The sequence below is a fragment of the Bubalus kerabau genome, chromosome 23, assembly GCF_029407905.1.
Source record: "Bubalus kerabau isolate K-KA32 ecotype Philippines breed swamp buffalo chromosome 23, PCC_UOA_SB_1v2, whole genome shotgun sequence".
Classification (NCBI taxonomy): Eukaryota; Metazoa; Chordata; class Mammalia; order Artiodactyla; family Bovidae; genus Bubalus; species Bubalus kerabau.
In genome coordinates, this window is record NC_073646.1 from 11406638 (window position 1) to 11426006 (window position 19369).

General features: G+C 44.8%; 1 protein-coding gene across 5 annotated transcripts in view; it reads right to left on the reverse strand.

The window, feature by feature from the left end:
• TXNDC11 (thioredoxin domain containing 11) overlaps window positions 1–10811 on the reverse strand; it is a 60342-nt gene extending 49531 nt beyond the window's left edge. For 4 of the 5 annotated variants that reach the window (XM_055562640.1, XM_055562639.1, XM_055562637.1 and 1 more), the window contains exons 1-2: window positions 10438–10811; window positions 2690–2906 (exon numbers count right to left, since the gene is read on the reverse strand). In XM_055562640.1, the coding sequence (XP_055418615.1) occupies window positions 2690–2906; window positions 10438–10682 (462 nt within the window). In that variant the 5' untranslated portion in view covers window positions 10683–10811. Of the gene's footprint in view, window positions 1–2689; window positions 2907–10437 lie in introns of those variants that run through there. The other variant, XM_055562641.1, reaches the window with a different exon arrangement.
• Between the last annotated feature and the right edge of the window lie 8558 nt (window positions 10812–19369).

A 19369-nucleotide genomic window follows, 5' to 3' on the forward strand; every position in this document is an offset into this window, starting at 1 on the left:
AAAAATATGGATTAAATATGTATTTATAGGCAGATGCTGAAGTATTTAAGGAGACGTATCCCAGTGCCCGAAATTTACTTTGAACTGTACCCAAAATGGGATGGATTAATAGTTAGACAGGTGCAGTTTCTCACCTTTGCTACTACCGACACTTTGAGCATGAACTGATACAGGTTTTTTGCTGCTGTTTGTTTTTGCTGGGGGCAGGGGTGGGGAAGGCACACAGTGGATGTCGGATGTGGCAGGATCCCTGGCCTCCCCTCTCTAGTACTGACAACCCAAAACCTCTCCAGACAGTCCCAAAAGTCCCCTGAGGACAAAACTGCCTCTAGTTGAGAACCACTGATTACGTGGATGATAAGATGAACAGATACATGATAAAACAAGCCTAATAAAATATTATTAGATGTTAAGTGGCCGACACAGCTCACCTTTGCTATTATATGTTTAAAAATCTTTGTAATAAAGTACTGAAAAATATGAAGACTACAAATGAAAAGTCACTTTCAGATGCCTTATACTGACCAGAGAGCAGTACTGCTCAAAACTTAATGTAAACTCTCAAGAACTCCTTTTATACTCTACCTATACTTTATAACAGTACCTTTACCACGGCTGACGCCTCAAAAAAGGGCACAATTTACCACATTTGCTAATTTTATTAAGTAATGTGGCTCCAGAAATTTATGCCTGTTTTCACAAATAAATCCACTCCTTTTCCCTTCTGAGAACACAGAACAATAAGCTCTCAATTTAGAAGGAGCTGAAATTGTTTCTGAAAGAAGGCAGAGCGCATCAGTTGTGGATGGCACTGTAACCTCCACCACTTGTCCTGTGGCCTTTAACAAACTATTCTGCCCTCTAAACCCAAGGTCGTGCTTCAGAGTAACCAGCATCAGCTTGCAGGGCTGTTCTAAGGAGCAGGGGCCTGCACACCAACACGCAATCCCTACGGTCACGCTGAAAGACATATTCCTTAGGCTGACAGTAATATAACAAGTAGTTGACACTTACCCTAAAATACAACAGACTCTCACATTTTCCCACAAGTGCTCTAAATGAGGAATGACTGACAAAGGGGTGACTTCTTTAAGCTTGCCTCCCAGAGCTCCCTTAGGGTTGTTTTCTTCCCACAAGTGTCCCCAGCTTGATTACTATCAGCCAGTCTTAAGGGGAGTTGCGGGTGTGGGGGGGGGGGGGTGGGTGGGGGTTGGGGGGAGACAAGGAATAGATTGATTCCATGGGTCCAAAGCTGGAACACAAAATCACAACCCCCTGAGAATCAACGCTATCAATACAAAAATCAACATATTTATACAGTACTTAGCATCAAGCTCAGGGGTATAACTTAATTAAAAAGGTTTTGCTAGGCTGGGCAGGAAGTCTAGCCAACATTTATAACATTGTTTCTAAGAAAATCCAACTGAGAGTTCCAAATGAACTTCTGAAACTGGACTGTGCCACAAGTCACCCCAGATCAGTGGGTCTGGACAGCAGCCTCTTAGAAACCTGTGGGATGCTTTTTGGCTGACTGCATCGGTCAGGGGGTGCTAGAGGGCATGTGGTGGGCAGGGGCCGTGGCCCCGATGTCCTGCAGTGCTCCAAGCTGCTCTGCACATGGAACAATCCTCCATATCCCCCAGAGCAATTTTAAACGTCCTGCCAAACACTGATGTGGAGGGAAACCTGTTTATTATTATTAAACTCAGATCTTGACTCCATTTTATATATGTCAATCCAAAGCATGGCTTCTCTGTTCACTGAATTTCTCAAGAAGGCAACATCTGTTTAATTGAGGGCAGAAAGGACTTTCGTTGGCTCAGAACTTTACCAAGAGCTGTTCACCATTTAGAAAAATCAAGTCACTGAGAGCAATGCCCTCGTGGCCCCTGTGTGGCCAACATATCCTACTTTATGAGGCTGCGTTTGTAACTGTTCCTGCATTTATAACTCATAGTGGTTCTACATAAAGGTACAGGGACCTAACTTACCCCAACTTACATACTAACACACATTTAATTATATACCACTTTTCTTTTTCCCCTTATCTTTATGTTACAATTAGTGCATTAGATTGGCTACATTGAAACTATATGTATAGGGGAGTTTTATCATCTATGAATACCTTCTGAGGACAGAAAAAGGGATATCAAAAAATACTTGTTTTATAAAGGTCAACTGGGATCCACTGGATTGAAAACCACTGCCAGACAGAAGGCCTATTTATCAATTGTCTATATATCCCTCTTACCAAGCGTGAAGGTGGCGTTCATTAAATATTTGTTGAATGTAGCTACGGTCTAGGTATTTGAAAGGTCTGCCTAGTAACACTGTAATCATGACACATAAATTTCTCTTACGTAAAATAACTAACCAACAAATGTTAACAGTATATTCAATGAGGATTTTCAGTCTCCCCACTGAAACCAGACAACCTGGCACCCTGAGATGAGCACTGGCCTCATCATGAGAAAATGTGGCATCTCCTCCCACTCCTGCCTCTAACCAACTATGACAAGCACAATCAGAAAGCCTTGGCTCACAGGGGCTTTACGATTTAGGCTTGAAATAAGGCTGTTGGCCTTCACCCTGGCAAAACCAGCCGTCTGGGAAAGGTGTCTCTGTGGGAGAACCTGCCCTGCGCCTGGCCTGCCAGTCATCTGACGGTCAGGCTGAATGCCCACCTTACCTGGTCTGAAAGCCGACTCGCTGCTTGCTCAATTTCAGCCCTGGCGGCGATGGACTGGCCACACCACGGAGCATAGAAGAATAGCAGCACCACCTCCGAATCCCGGCGAATGTGCTCTGCGTAGTCCAGCTGCCCCTGGAAGAGGTCAAGAACCGGAGACCTCGAGGAGAAAAAGCTGACAGGTGGCTTTGCTGGAATTATCACATCTTTTGCTCGACTAAAAAAAGAGCAAACACAAGATTGTTTAGTTTATCTTCTTCTAACAACAGCTCTGTGTAGAAAGAGAACAAAGCTTAAAAGAAAAGTCTTCTCTTAAATAAGAAAAGGGACTTCCCCAAACACTGGCCTGGAGGATAAAAGCAGTACTTTGTGCTAAGCGAAGGCAAGATTTGACTGAGAGAATGCAAGACAAGACTCAATGACATGTTAAAAACATTCTCTAACACTGTCTGCCCCGGGTGTGGGGTGGGAGGGCAGTGGAGAGCAGAGGAGAAGAGTGTCTTTGAATAATCTGGACTCTCGCCTCCCCCACCCAAAAGACTCCATCCTTATCTCTCTGCAGCCTTGCTCTCCACAAGCCACTGATGTCCAGGGTTTCAGAGCCACCAGTGAGCTTGCTCAAAATCAAGAGGGAGGAGCATGCATGGCGCCACTAGGAGGCATGGGAAATGCTCACAGCCCACTCACATCAAGTTCATTAGCTGTGGTTGGCCTGTACTTGGGACACTCAGGTAAAAGTAATAATGATGTAGATGTCTCCATTATGCATCATGATCCAAAGGTTAATAAAGATGAATAGCAAAGCAACTGCCCATTTAACTGGAAAACAGGTTTCCTAAGTATGTACTTAAGATTCACAGAAGGTCAGGGGAAGAAAGAAAATAAAACTAAACAAGTGGCCAGAGCCAAGACAACAAGGTCTGTGCCGAAGCTGTGTCCCACCAGGTTAAAGGGCCTCAGTGAACACTCTTGAGCTGTCCACACATCTGGATTAAAAGAGTATAAAACCATTAGAGAAGCTTAGCTAAGAAACCAAGATAGGAAATAAAAATGGAACCCTATGAAAATTCAATTAACCCAAAAGAGGGAATTTCCTAGATGTTCGGTGGTTGACACTCCATGCTTTCAAACTGCTGAGGGCCTGGGTTTGGTCCCTGGTTGGGAAACTGAGATTCCTGCAGACCATGTGGTACCAGGTTGGGGGGGAGGGGTGGGGCGGGAAGGTGAGCAGAAAAAAGACCGAGAGGAAGAAAAACCAGAAAGTATAAATGGAAAACAAACAGCCAGATGGTAAACACAAACCCAACCATATCAACAATTACATTAAATATAAAAGGACTAAACCACCCAATTAAGAGGAAGAGATTGCCAGGCTGGATAATGAAGCAAAACCCAACCATATGCTGTCTAAAAGCATTTTAAACATAAAGACATAGCATGAAGCCACAGGGATGGGAAAAGATAAACTACATACAAAGTAAGCACAAAAAAAGCTGTAATAAATCATTAGGTGAAAGGATAAACTAATTTGTGTGTTCTTACAATTAAATGTTCCTCAGTAATTTAAAAGACAACAAACCGATACATGCTATAACTGAATGAATTTCAAAATACACTGAAAGAAGTCAGACACTAAAGAATACATATAATATGAATGCATTGACATGAAATTCCATAACAGGCAAAACTAGTCTATAACAAAATCCATCACATCAGCAGTGGTCTGGACTTGGGAGTAGAGCAAGGAAGACTGACTGCAGAGAGCGCTGAGGAAAGTTTCTGGGGACAAGGAATTAAAAGGGTAGCGGTGGCTACACTGGCCAAAAGCCATGGACCTACGTATGTAAAATATGTGAATTTTACCAAATGTAAATTATAGTACAATGGCATTGATGAGAAACAAGTTTGGCTGATGGGTCACCTCCTTGGTGAGGACTGCTTTGACGAGTCTCCCAATTTTTTTTTTTCTCTCAGGTTCCTATTAGTTGCTTTCAACAGCCCTCACCATAATCTGTGACTTACTTATTTACCTGTTTATTAACTCCATAAGGGTAACAACCCTGGCTCTTTTTTTCACTGATAAATCCTCACTGGATCTGCAACTCCCAGTACTGCAAAGGTCAGTAATGTGTGAAATGAACAAACCTACTCTACTCACCGCATTTGAATATATGTGACAGCAAATTAAATCCATACAGACATATATTATTAATCTGAATCAAAAATGTCAGAAGGTCCATTTGCATTACAAGGAATGATTCTAAGGACCACTTTACTCTGTTCTAACTTTATATGTGTACAAATGAACTTTGAACTCCCAGTATACAGCAAAGTAGAAGGACGGAGAAACAGGTAGGAACATGCCGCCAGCTCTGAGATATGCAGCAGACAGATACTTAGAACCAAAAAAGAAATCAGACATCTGGGTTGCTTCCATGTCCTGGTGGTGGTTTAGTCGCTAAGTCGAATCTGACTCTTGCGACTCCACAGACTATAGCCTGCCAGGCTCCTCTGTCCATGAGATTCTCCAGGCAAGAATTCTGGAGTGGGTTGCCATTTCCTTCTCCAGGGGATCTTTCCCACCCAGAAATCAAACCCGGGTCTCCGGCACTGCAGGCAGATTCTTTACCAACTGAGCTATGAGAAGCCCTTGCATGTCCTAGATATTGTAAATAGTGCTGCAATGAACACTGGGATACATGTGTCTTTTTCAGCTATGGTCTCTCAAGGGTGTATGCCCAGTAATGGGACACAGAAGCAACCTAGATGTCCACTGACAGATGAATGGGTAAAGAAGTTGTAGTGTAATACAATGGAATATTATTCAAAGCCATAAAAAGGAATGCATTTGAGTCAGTTCTAATGAGGTGGATGAACCTAGAGCCTATAATACAGAGTGAAGTCAAGTCAGAAAGAAAAAAACAAATACTATGTATTAATACATATATATGGAATCTAGAAAGATGGTACTGATGAACCTGTTTGCAAGACAGCAATGGAGACACAGACATAGAGAACACACTTGTGAACACAGTGGGGGAAGGAGAGGGTGGGATGAATTGAGAGAGTAACACTGAAACCTGTGTCACCGTATGTAGAATAGACAGCCAGTGTGCAAACGCTGTGTGATGCAGGGAGCTCAACCCAGCGCTCTGTGACAGCCCAGAGGCGTGGGGCAAGGCGGGAGGCGGGAGGGAGGCGCCAGAGGGAGGGGACGTATGTGTACCTGTGGCTGATTCATGCTAATGCAGGGCAGAAAGCAACACAATACTGTGCAGCAATCATCCTTCAGTTACAAATACATAAATTAAAAAAAAAAAGAAAGAAATCATACAAACACCCAAGACCAAAGCTACTCTTAAGAGCCTTGGATCATTTAGTTTGAGGAAAAGAGTACATACCCTTCTCTACATCTAGAAGGTGTCAGCTTCCTGAATTAAGACAGTTTTAAATATACTGCTTCCCCATTTTAACCAAAAATTATTAACATCATAAAGTAACGCTGTTAAAAGTCAGAGCAAATCTCCAATTTACACACTCATGCTAATATTTTAACTCTGCAATCAGGGAGCTTTGTCTAAGTAAAACATCTTCATAACCCCAAAAACTCGGTCACTTACACAATAATTCAAAAAAAAAAAGTTCACTGAGCAAATGTTTCTGGGCTTCAGGCACTGCTGTATAGGAACTAAGGCTATAGGAGCAGGGACCTGTTCTCAAGGGGCTTCCTTTCTCAGGGAAGAAGACATGCAAACAAGCAAACCTGTAAAGAGACATAAAACCATACAAAATGAACATGCTCGCTGGAGAAGTCAACACAGAAATGTGGCAGGGCACCTGGAAGCTCCTCCATGGGGTGGTGGTCAGGGTGGTGTCTTTTAAGCTGAGATGTGAGTGACAGGAAGGCAGTCACCCAGAGGGAAAGCCCTGAGGCAAGCTGACACATTCTCAGCAAGTCCAAAAGTCTTGGAGGTATTATTTTTCTACTCTTCAAATTTGGTGGTAAGAGTTAAATATGCAAACGGAAGGAAAATGCAGGTCTGTGACAAATCAAACAAAGGACAATCATCAGCCTTGTACTATTGATGAGCCAGCTCCTCAAGTAAACGAGCCAGACAAGCCCGTGGCCCGTCAGAAAGCAAACATTAACCAGGGCAGAGAAACCCATATGTGTCTGCCCCAACAGAAGCATTCATGAGTCGCCATTTAACTCCTAAATTAGCTACTGTTTTTGAGAAATTATATGGAGATTAAAGATTTCCTGCAGCTTTGAAGCCAAAGTCTCAGGTACCAAAAAAATCAAAGAGCTGATTGCAAACAAGGAAGTCCTGTCGCAACTCCCAATTTCTATACAAGAATCACGCTCTACACCTCCTTCCAAAGAGGGTCTGAGGCAGCTTTGAACTTACAAAACAAAATAAAGCAAAATGAATATATACACATAGAGAGATAATGGGGGACAGGGAAGCCTGGAGTGCTGCAGTCTCTGAGGTCCAAAAAAGTCAGAGATGACGGAGCGACTGAACAACAGAGATGAGAGAGAGACACCCAAAGACATACTTATAACTTTTTCCCCACAAAAACACACCCACAAAGCAGGGTAAAAGGAAAAGGATGAAGTCATGGACATTCAATGCATAGAAAGGCAGCTAGGACAGAGATTAAGTGCTCAGAAATGTACAACTAATTATTAATAGTGTTTCAACCCCAAATCAACCTTTTTTCTTTTTTTAAAAATAAGCAATAAGACACTAAAGGGGGTTGTCTTATTTCAGGTCTGTAGCTATTAATAAAAAATAACTTAAAAAAAAATTCTACTCTCCTTTAAGCCTCTGTCCTCACTAACACACAAGATCTTAAAAGCAAAATAGGAAAAGAGCGGCAGAAATGTCAGAGTCAGTTGTAGAACAATAAAGTAGTATCATGACACCATTCAATCAAAGGAGATTATAAAAAAATCAATTTGAGTCTATTAAAAGACCATCAAATTTGTGGCACAGAAAGAAGCTGGACAGGCAAACAGGCTGTTCACTGGCTCATTCTCCTTGCCTGAAGCAGGTGGGATCTTACTCAGCCTGCTCCATTAACTGGATTTACACTTCTTCCTGAAATCTCAAAGGACTTTCATATCTACTAAGCTTGTTCTCTCAGAGAAAATACTACGCTTTATTGCTATAAATGGACAAACTGATGCAAGCAAGCTGTCCACCCTTGGAGGAGAGAGAACCTCTCTTCCTCATCTGAACTCGAATACCACATTGCCATATTCTACCTTGTAAAATACTTTGTGTAATTCCCTTGTGTAGGACATGACACAGAACATGGTTAAGAGCCTGGTTTCTGACATTAAAGGATTCAAATTCCAGCTCAGCCATTTATTAGGTGGAAGTGAATTGGGGCAAGTTTTGCAACATGGCCAAAGCTCCACTCCTTCGTGTGTAAACTGGAAGGGTAAGAACATATATATATGTGTGTGTATGTGTGTGTGTGTGTGTGTGTGTCTCTCTCCAGACTTTACTGGGTTACTTAAGTGATCCACAACAGGCTCTCAGGTCACGTGTTAAATAAAATAAATGCATTCATGGAATCTGTAGTTCTCAAACAGGTGACTCTGTTCCCCAGAGGACATGAGGTACGATCTGGAGACATTTCTTATTGTCACATTGTGGGGGGTGGGGGGTAAGAGCAGGTAGTAGGTAGAGACTAGGGATACAGCTGAACACCTCAGAATGTACAAGGCAGCCCGCTACCACAAGAATTATCTGAGTCAAAATATCAACAGTACCAAAGCTGAGGAACCCAGCTGGCAGGCTGCACCTGGCACAATGGCAAATGCTCAATAAGGTTTTTTGTTTAGTTTTTTTACTATATGACTTTTTTTTTCAATTAGGGATATAGTTGTTTTACAATGTTGTGTTAGTTTCTGCTATACAGCGAAGTGGACCAGCCATACATATACTTCCATGTGTGTGCACACATGCTCAGTCGCTCAGTCATGTCCAACTCTCTGCAACCCCATGGACTGCAGCCCTCCAGGCTCCTCTGTCCATAGATTTTCCAGGCAAGAATACTGGAGTGGGTTGCCATTTCCTTCTCCAGGGGATCTTCCTGATCCAGGGATCAAACCCATATCTTCTGCATCTCTTGCACTGGCAGGTGGATTCTTTACCACTGAGCCACCTGGGAAACCCATATGTATCCACGATCTCCTCCTTTTTGGATTTCCCTTCCATTTAGGTCACCAGAGAGCATTATGTTGAGTTCTCTGTGCTGTACAACAGGTTCTCATTATTACCTATTTTATACATAGTAGCGTATATATTGGAGAAGGCAATGGCACCCCACTCCAGTACTCTTGCCTGGAAAATCCCATGGACGGAGGAGGCTGGTAGGCTGCAGTCCATGGGGTCGCTAAAAGTCGGACACAACTGAGCAACTTCACTTTCACTTTTCTCTTTCCTGCATTGGAGAAAGAAATGGCAACCCACTCCAGTGTTCTTGCCTGGAGAATCCCAGGGATAGGGGAGCCTGGTAGGCTGCCGTCTATGGGGTCGCACAGAGTTGGCAGGACTGAAGCGACTTAGCAGCAGCAGCAGCAGTGTATATATGTCAATCCCCATCTCCTAATTCATCAGCAATAATTATTATAGTTTCTTCTTTCTACTAAAATCTCCAATCTTTTGACATCTCTTTGACAACAGGGGTCATATATTGTCCTAAACAGACTCCATAAAATTGTTCCAAGTTGAAATCTTCCCAGTAGCTGCTATGCCGGTCAGTGGCACCACAAACTTATAAACTGGAGTCCCAGGAGATACACTGTGGACACACTAAAATACGAAAACACACTAGACACGCTAAAACATAAAGCAAAATTTGTACTGGTGTCCTTTTCCAAAGCAAGACACATTAACTGTCTTTCCCTCCCCCACCCCACCCACTAGCTCCAGCCTAGGCCTTTCTCCCAGTTTCAGGAAAACACCAGTCCACCAGTCTTGTCCAGCCCCAGGACCTTTGCACCTGCTGTTTCCTTTACCATGGACATCCCCCCTCCCCCGGATCTCCCCAGTGCTAGCCCCTTCCCCTTCTTGGGTGATTCTCCTATGTAGCTCCCCAGGGAAGGTCTTTAGGCCCCACCCTCATTGCTTCTATTCCCTGCACAGCACTTACTGAAATCTTTTAAGATTATGTTAAGGTTACTCGTTTACTGCCTGTATACCAACCACTGGAATGGAGAACAGGGACTTCTGATATTCATCACACACCCTCGAGGAGCCGTCCGCATACAGTAAGTGCGGATAAATAATCGTTAGATCCATGAGTGCATGAATTCTCAACGTCCGGGACGCTAGTGGTCGTCTACGCCTACCCGAGGCATAGGGAAATAAAATGGGTGATAAATAAGGGTCCTACAGCATGGGCAAAAGTCACGGATGCACCCCCAAGAAATCCCAACAGGTGACAAGCACATCAGAACCTGGCCCACCTTTCCTCGGTATGAAAATGGTAGGAAGGGCGCCGGGCAGCACCTCAGAGCCTCCCCTGAGGGCTCGCTGGCCGGCGAGGAGGGAAAGCGGCGGGCAGGGCCGCATGCGGCAGGCGGGAGGGTCAAGTCCACCGGCCGGGGCAAAGGCAGGCCCGACTTCCGGAGGCCGCTTCGACCCTCGACTCTGAGGCCCCCATGCCGGTCACGCGCCGCCGGCCGGGCCGAGGGGCGCCGGGCCGGGGTGGGGTGCGGGCCGCCTCACCTGCAGGTAAACTTGAGGGCGAGGAGTAGCGCGCAGCCGAGCGCCACGGCCCCGCAGAGCAGCTCGGGCCGCCGGCGCGCCATGAGAGAGGCGCCGCGCAACCCGCGGCGGAGCCGGCCCTCCGAGGACGCAGCCGGGGCCGGGCTGAGGGAGCCGGAGCCCGCGGGGCCGCCGCCGCCGCCCTCGTCCTCGGCGTCGTCGCTGCTGCTGCTGCCGCCGCCGCCGCGGCCTCCGCATTCCGACATTACATGCTCCCCGTCGCCGGCTTTATACCGCCGTCGCCGCCGCCAAGGGCCCGAAGGCCCGGCCCGGCCCGGCCCGTCGCTCCCCAATCCCGCAGCTCGCCGCGCCGGCTAACCCCGAACCTCCACGTCAGCCCGGCCGCCTCCGCGGCTCCCGCCCACTCCGGGCAGAAGGCGGAGCCGGACACCACTCGGAAGCCCTACCCCCGGAGGGCCACGCCCCTCGCTCGTGGCGTCTGCGCGGCCCCATCCCTCACCAGCGCCGCCGCGGAGGCGTGTTCGTCCCACAGGCCCCGCCCCGTCCCTGGAGACTGTGCGCACGCCACCGGTGCCACGTGCTCGCCCCGCTTACGCCCGTCCGTCCACTGAGTCTGCGCAGGCACCGCTGCTAGGTGTCCGGCTGCTCTTACCGCTGGTTAAACCCAGCGCTGCCCTAAAGCATCCCCGGGCTGCGGAGAGTCACCGCCCGGTTCCGGGAACTTAAAAGAGCTGTGATGGTGACAGCCGTCGTGTCTGGGACACATCTGTGGAATTGCAGTGGCATCAGTACTGACCTCACAGAGGTGCTTTGAAGGTTAACCTGAGGTCCTTGATGGAAAGTGCTGGGCCCATAGTGAGTGCTAAATAAGTCTTAGGGACTGTTCTCTCCCAGTGTCCATTTCCTGCACAGTGAACTGCTGTGCGCCACGGTACCACGTCCCTACACCACGGCCCTGGGAAAACGGTCTGTGCATCCGGTACTCACTTTAGAGATGGGAAAACCGAAGCGGCTTGGAAAAGCCGCTTGACCGCGTCCACTAGGCATTAGGGGAGTAGACTCGAAAACAATTTGGTTAACAAGCCGCTCCAGCGATCCTCTGCCGATTCTAAATCCTTTGTGACTCTAAATGTTAATGAAAGTGAAAGTCTTTCAGTCGTGTCCGACTCTTTGCGACCCCATGGACTATGCAGCCCTTTGAATTCTCCAGGCCAGGATACTGGAGTGGGTTAACGTTTCCCTTCTCCAGGGGATCTTCCCAACCCAGGGATCGAACCCAGGTCTCCCCGCATTGCAGGCGGATTCTTTACCAGCTGAGCCACAGGGGGAGCTCCAAATGTTCTAAATGTTAGGTCATTTCTAAATAAGTTTTTGTGATTAAAAAGGACAAGTCGGAGAAGGATGAAATGTGATTTGAGAGTGACTGGGATTGTTTACCTGGGACACGTGTACCTGGAGCTAAGAGAATGTCCGTAATTACCCAACAGCTGGGGCCAAAGATCTAGGATAGACTTCTGCTGTCAATAACTACAAACCAGGTAAATAAAACGCAGAGAGAACTAAGGCAGTATGATACCACACAAAAACAAAAAAAAAAAACAACAACAACAAAAAAAAAAAAAACAGACAATAAGAAGTCACCTATGCCACAAGCCAGCGTGCTAACCCTGGTGCAAGGTTTCCAGGGAGGTAAGGGCTCTTACTGACTATGCCAAAGCCTTTGACTGTGTGGATCACAATAAACTATGGAAAATTCTGAAAGAGATGGGAATACCAGACCACCTGACCTGCCTCTTGAGAAATCTGTATGCAGGTCAGGAAGCAACAGTTAGAACAGGACATGGAACAACAGACTGGTTCCAAATAGGAAAAAGAGTATGTCAAGGCTGTATATTATCACCCTGCTTATTTAACTTCTATGCAGAGTACATCATGAGAAACGCTGGGCTGGAAGAAGCACAAGCTGGAATCAAGATTGCCGGGAGAAATATCAATAACCTCAGATATGCAGATGACACCACCCTTATGGCAGAAAGTGAAGAGGAACTCAAAAGCCTCTTGATGAAAGTGAAAGTGGAGAGTGAAAAAGTTGGCTTAAAGCTCAACATTCAGAAAATGAAGATCATGGCATCTGGTCCCATCACTTCATGGGAAATAGATGGGGAAACAGTGGCTGACTTTATTTTTCTGGGCTCCAAAATCACTGCAGATAGTGATTGCAGCCATGAAATTAAGATGCTTACTCCTTGGAAGGAAAGTTATGACCAACCTAGATAGCATATTGAAAAGCAGAGACATTACTTTGCCAACAAAGGTCCGTTTAGTCAAGACTATGGTTTTTCCAGTGGTCATATATGGATGTGAGAGTTGGACTGTGAAGAAATCTAAGCAACGAAGAATTGATGCTTTTGAACTGTGGTGTTGGAGAAGACTCTTGAGAGTCCCTTGGACTGCAAGGAGATCCAACCAGTCCATTCTAAAGGAGATCAGTCCTGGGTGTTCATTGGAAGGAATGATGCTAAAGCTAAAACTCCAATACTTTGGCCACCTCATGTGAAGAGTTGACTCATTGAAAAAGACCCTGATGCTGGGAGGGATTGGGGGCAGGAGGAGAAGGGGATGACAAAGGATGAGATGGCTGGATGGCATCACTGACTCGATGGACATGAGTCGGGGTGAACTCCGTGAGTTGGTGATGGACAGGGAGGCCTGGCGTGCTGTGATTCATGGGGCTGCAAAGAGTTGGACATGACTGAGTTACTGAACTGAACTGAACTGAAAGGGCTCTAGGAATGGCCACGTTCCTAAGTGGCCCAGAGCATTCAGTTTGTTCACCATGGAGGCTCAACATGTTGGTAGCTCATGTTCGAATGCCATTTTGCTCTTTGGTTTGTATATCTCATCTTTTTTTTTTTTTTTTTTAATACTGTTTTTTTGGGCTGCACCAGATCTTAGTTGCAGCATGCAGGATATAGTTCCCTGACCAGGGATGGAACCTGGCCCTCCTGCATTGAAAGTGCAGAGTCTTAGCCACTGGGCCACCAGGGAAGTATCTCCTCTCACAATCCCTTTTTTTTTTTTTTCTTTTTGCTCTTTACTTCCTTCCTTTATGTTAAGTGGCTCTTTTCTAAAACACTGTTAATTCCTTTAAGGATTTAAAACTAATTTTTTTCAGTTTATATTCTTATCGGCAGCATTTAGGGATTGTGCGTTAGTTGCTCAGTCGTGTCCAACTCTCTGTGACCCCACTGACTGTAGCCCACCATGCTCGTCTGTCTGTGGAATTCTCTAGGCAAGGATACTGTAGTGGGTAGACATTCTCTTCTCCAGGGGATCTTCCTGACCTAGAAATCAAACCTGGGTCTCCCCCATTGCAGGCAGATTCTTTACCATCTGAGCCCTTCAGAGATTACAGTATACATTTTTTTCTGAATCTACTTCTGATTTACACTAACTTAATTCCAGTAAGATACGGAAACTGCTCCAATATAGCTCCATTTCCTCCTTCCATTTTTATGCTATTATTGCTCTTTTTTAATCTACTACAAACCCAGTGTTATGTTATGTTTTGTATAATATTGTTGGAAGAAGCTGAGAAAATTTTTAAAAATGCATTTCTAGTTTTTTAAAAAGATGTTAACTTTATTTACCATTTCTAGTGCTCTTGATTTGTTTAGATCTGAGTTAACACAGTATATTGCTAACAAAAACAAATACGGTCCAAAGTCATGGGTACTCATTCACTGTAGGCCAGTAGGGCAGAATCCACCCTACTCTTTCATAAGACACCTGTCCTTTGCACAGGATAAAGTTCAAAGTGTTTTGTTGCCTCTGGGCTATTTCATAAGACCCACTATATCTTATGGCTGTGCAGGGTGGTGTCTTACAAGCCAGGAGACCAAAGTATGTTTCCTTTACTCCTCTGTTTCCAGATATTGCTGCTCCGGCAATGATGGACAATGGGAAATTCATTTCAGATGACACCAGGCCATCTGGGTCAGGCTGCACTGCTCTTCAAGGTTTGTTCTTGTTGTTCAGTCATTAAATCATGTCAGCCCTAACTAGTCCACGTCAACCAGTATCTGTGCTTTCATGGTCACTTTTCATACCATGATCAAGGTAGTGGCGTTTGCATAGGGGCCAGGGAGAAGATTCCATGTATTTCTTTCTTTGTGCGCATGCTCAGCCGTGTCTGACTCTTTGTGACCCCATGGACTGTAGCCCGCCACGCTCCTCTGCCCATGGAATTTTCCAGGCAAGAATACTGGAGTGAGTTGCCATTTCCTCCTCCAGGGGATCTTCCCAACCCAGAGATCAAACCCATATCTCTTTTGTCTCCATGTTGGCAGGCTGATTCTTAACCACCTTGCCACCTGGGACATATATTTTCCCCAGGTATTAATCCTGTCTTACAATTGGGGAAAAATAATTACTTGTTACTTTTTTTTTTAATTAGAGCTCTTTGTTTTTGTGTATGTGCAAATAATCATAACTTTTCCCCTGCCCAAAATTTTATAATTCTGTCTTTTAAACAAAATTTTAAAATTCTGTCTTGTTACTATTGTTTCTAAGCCAAATTTGCTTATTTTTAAAAGTGAGTTACTATGGTAACTCAGAAAGCAATGCAATCACTTGCTTCAAATATTTTATTCTACTTTGTCCCTTCATCAGCTTCCTTAAATCTGAGTCTCTGGTTTGGTATTCTGTCAGTGTTTCTTGCACAAGAAAGCCCATATTTTACATCCTGTAGTTTCAACAAATTTTTTTTTAATGAAGTATAGTTGATTTACAATATTGTGTTAGTTTCAGATGTACAGCACAGTGTGTTTTGTGGATTACGTCCCATTATAAGTTACTACATGATATTAGGTAATTCCCTCGGAGAAGGCAATGGCAACCCACTCCAGTACTCTTGCCTGGAAACTCCCATGGACGGAGGAGCCTGGTAGGCTGCAGTCCATGGGGTCTTGAAGAGTCAGACAAGACTGAGCGACTTCATTTTCACTTTTCACTTTCATGCATTGGAGAAGGAAATGGCAACCCACTCCAGCGTTCTTGCCTGGAGAATCCCAAGGATGGAGGAGCCTGGTAGGCTGCTGTCTACAGGGTCATACAGAGTCGGACATGACTGAAGCGACTTAGCAGCAGACTTAGCAGGTAATTCCTTGTGCTATATACAAGGTATAGTAGTTACAAGATATTCAGTAATTCCCTGTACTATGTAGAAGGTATAGTAAATCCTTGTTGCCGATCTATTTTATGTAATTTGTATCTGTTGATCCCATACTCCTAATTTGTCCCTCCGTCTCTCCTTCAGTAACCATAATTTGTTTTCTGTTTGTGAATCTGTTTGTGTTTTGTATACAGGTTCATCTGTATTCTTTTTAGATTCTACATATAATGGATATCATATAGTATCTTTTTCTGATTTATTTCACTAAGTATAATATTCTGTGGTCCATCCAAGTTGCTACAGATTTCACTTTTTTTTATTTTTAAACTTTACATAATTGTATTAGTTTTGCCAAATATCAAAATGAATCTGCCACAGGTATACATGTGTTCCCCACCCTGAACCCTCCTCCCTCCTCCCTCCCCATACCATCCCTCTGGGTCGTCCCGGTGCACTAGCCCCAGGCATCCAGTATCGTGCATCGAACCTGGACTGGCAACTCGTTTCATACATGATATTTTACATGTTTCAATGCCATTCTCCCAAATCTTCCCTCCCTTTCCCTCTCCCACAGAGTCCCTAAGACTGTTCTATACATCAGTGTCTCTTTTGCTGTCTCGTACACAGGGTTATTGTTACCATCTTTCTAAATTCCATATATATGCGTTAGTATACTGTATTGGTGTTTTTCTTTGTGGCTTACTTCACTCTGTATAATAGGCTCCAGTTTCATCCACCTCATTAGAACTGATTCAAATGTATTCTTTTTAATGGCTGAGTAATACTCCATTGTGTTGTATGGCTGAGTTAATATTCCATTGTATGTATATGTATATATGTGTGCGTGTATATATACACACACATATACTTATATACATATATATAACATGTATACATGTGTTGTTGTTTAGTGTCTCTAAGTCATGTCCGACTCTGTGGCCTCATGGATAGCCTTCCAGGCTCCCCTGTCCTTGGGATGTCCCAGGCAAGAATATTGGAGTGGGTTGCCATTTCCTTTTTGGGGGGAATCTTCCTGACCCAGGGATTGAACCCGTGTCTCCTGCATTGAAGGCAGATTCTTTACTGCTGAGCTACCAGAGACATGTATTTATTTGTGTGTGTGTATATATGTGTGTGTGTGTGTGTGTGTGTATATGAAACATCTAATGCTTGATAATTTTTTTTTGCTTGTTAATTTTTAAAGCCTCGAAGCATTTACTTAGTAAACAGGATGTGCCTAGCAAGGTACAAGTTGGCAGGTAACGCAGGAGGGAGCCCACACCCTGAGCCTACTAGGTAAAGCTGGACAATGGTGCTGTTTCTTGGAGACTTTATATCAAGATCGAAGAGTTGGCTTTCCATGAATTGGCGCTCCTTGTTCCCTTGCAGCAGGTACTGACAGAAAACCCATAGTCTCATCTCTACAGGTCAACTAAGGAGTGTTTGAACCCGCACTAACTGCCCAGGGAACATGCTGTCCTTCGGTTTCCCGGTCGGGATCACTGGAACTCAGTCAAAGGCAAACAGCCCTCAAAGAGCAGACCCAAGAAGGGTGAGGATGATGGAGAGGGGTGAGCACTTCCAGCCCCGGCCTACTGTCCAGGCACGTCCAACATGGGCGGGAGAACTGGGCAGAGGAAAATCTACCTGCCACCTCCCAACACCTCTTCAGGACTGATGGGACCAGCTCATTGTGGCCAACACAACTTACACATGAATGTTCCTATTTGCCGGGGTCCAGCCCCAGTGGATCCAGGGAATTCGAAGCGGGGACGGCGTCGGCAAGGATCAGGAAACAACTGCTTAATTAAACTTTAATTAAGGATATAAAGAGTAATAGAATAAGGATAGCTCAGTGAGGAAATTCAGTGGAGAAGAGAGGCTGAAAAAGGATAGCTCAGTGAGGAAATTCAGTGGAGAAAAGAGGCTGAATAATTCAGCCAGAAGGTGAGGGAAAGAACGACATGGGGAGACCAAGTTTCGGTGAACAAGGCCCGCACTTTATTTTTCAAAGTAGTTTTTATACCTTAAGTTATGCATAGAGGATAATGGGGGAAGGGATAGAGTCATGCAGTAAGCCAGGCTTTCTTCCTGCAAACTTATCATATGCAAAAGTTTAGGTGATTTGCATCATCTTCTGGCTCGGAGGCCTGTTAACATTTTAAGACCCTTTCTTCAGAAAACTTATTTTTCTCTAAAGGTGATTAGTCAAGCGCCACCCTCAAAAGCATTAGATAAAGTTGCATTCCTACAGAGCAAAGGTGTGGTGAGCTATAACAAGAAAAAGAATTAACTCAAGGGTCCCAGGTTACAAACATTAAAGCTACTATTTACACCAATTATATTAATCAATACACTGCCAGGGACACAGCAGGTAAGGGATATGGAGACTTAGCAGCAAACATTGGCAACAAGTGAAAAACCCTTCACCAATACAATTTCTAATCAATCTTTTAACTGCTCAAAGGACTCTGTGTTTAGACAGTTTAGAACATCTCATGCCTCTCACAGTTGGGAGGCTCTGAGCAATCACATGTGGCCGGAAAAACCTATTCAGGCAGGCTAGAGGACTTCCAAAGGAGTTTGTAGGTTGAAACACTGTCACACCCAGGAATTGTTAACTGGAGCTGTTAAGTTAACTCTTTTTTCAGAGAGAGGTAGTCGGGGACAGCCCCCCGTAAAGTCAGGGGTGTAGGTGAGAGCACAAAGCAGAAAGTAGGCAGACTCTGATTTTGGGGGTAGATGCTCGAGAATTTCCAGGGGGACTCCTGAGGCTCGATCCCGCCTTTGCGTATCCTGCCTTTGCGTATGCGGAGCCTCCTTCCTCATGACCTTTGCCATGGGCTGAGTTCCTCACGCTGGCTCCCGGCAGTGATAGAATTCCAGTTGAGCTATTCCAGATCCTGAAAGATGATGCTGTGGAAAGTGCTGCACTCAATATGCAATATGCCGGCTCCTGGCACCTATTCACAGGAACCCGAAGGAGGGAACAAGCTGGAATGCCCATCAGCAGAGGAATGGGTAAACAAAACGTAACAGATCTGCAAAATGAAGGATTATTCAGCAGTTACAAGGAATGAAATACTGATAACATGCCACAGTGTAGATGAACCTTGAAAACACTGTTATTGTTCAGTCACTAAGTCATGCCCTCCACAGACTGCAGCAAGCCAGGCTTCCCTGTCCCTCACTATCTCCCGGAGTTTGCTCAAACTCATGTCCATTGCATCAGTGATACCGTCCAATCATCTCATCCTCTGCTGCCCTCTTAAACATTACACTCACTAAAAGAAGCGTCAGAAAAGGCCACATATTCTATAAGTCCACTTACATGCAATGTCCAGCACAGGCAGAAAGCAGATTAGGGACTGCCCTGTCCTTGTCTAGGACAACCCTAGACAAGACTCTGAGCTCAAGATGCAGGGAGCCTGGGTTCAATCCCTGGTCAGGGAACCTAGATCCCACATGGCACAACCTGGCACAGCCAAATAAATAAAATTTTTTGTTTAAATAAGAAGGAAAACAGATCAGTGGTCACCTACAGCTTGAAAGTCAGAGGGAGCTGGTAGACTAGGGTATGGGTTTTATTTTCAGGGAGTAAAACACTTTTTCATTGTGGCAATTGTAGCACATTTGGATTCTACTAAAACCATGGATTTCTACTTTAAAATGGTAACATTTGGGGTTTTTTAAATTGTATCTCCATTTGTTAAACATTGAAACAAACAAAAAATCCACTCTGGAGGAGATAGGCAGATC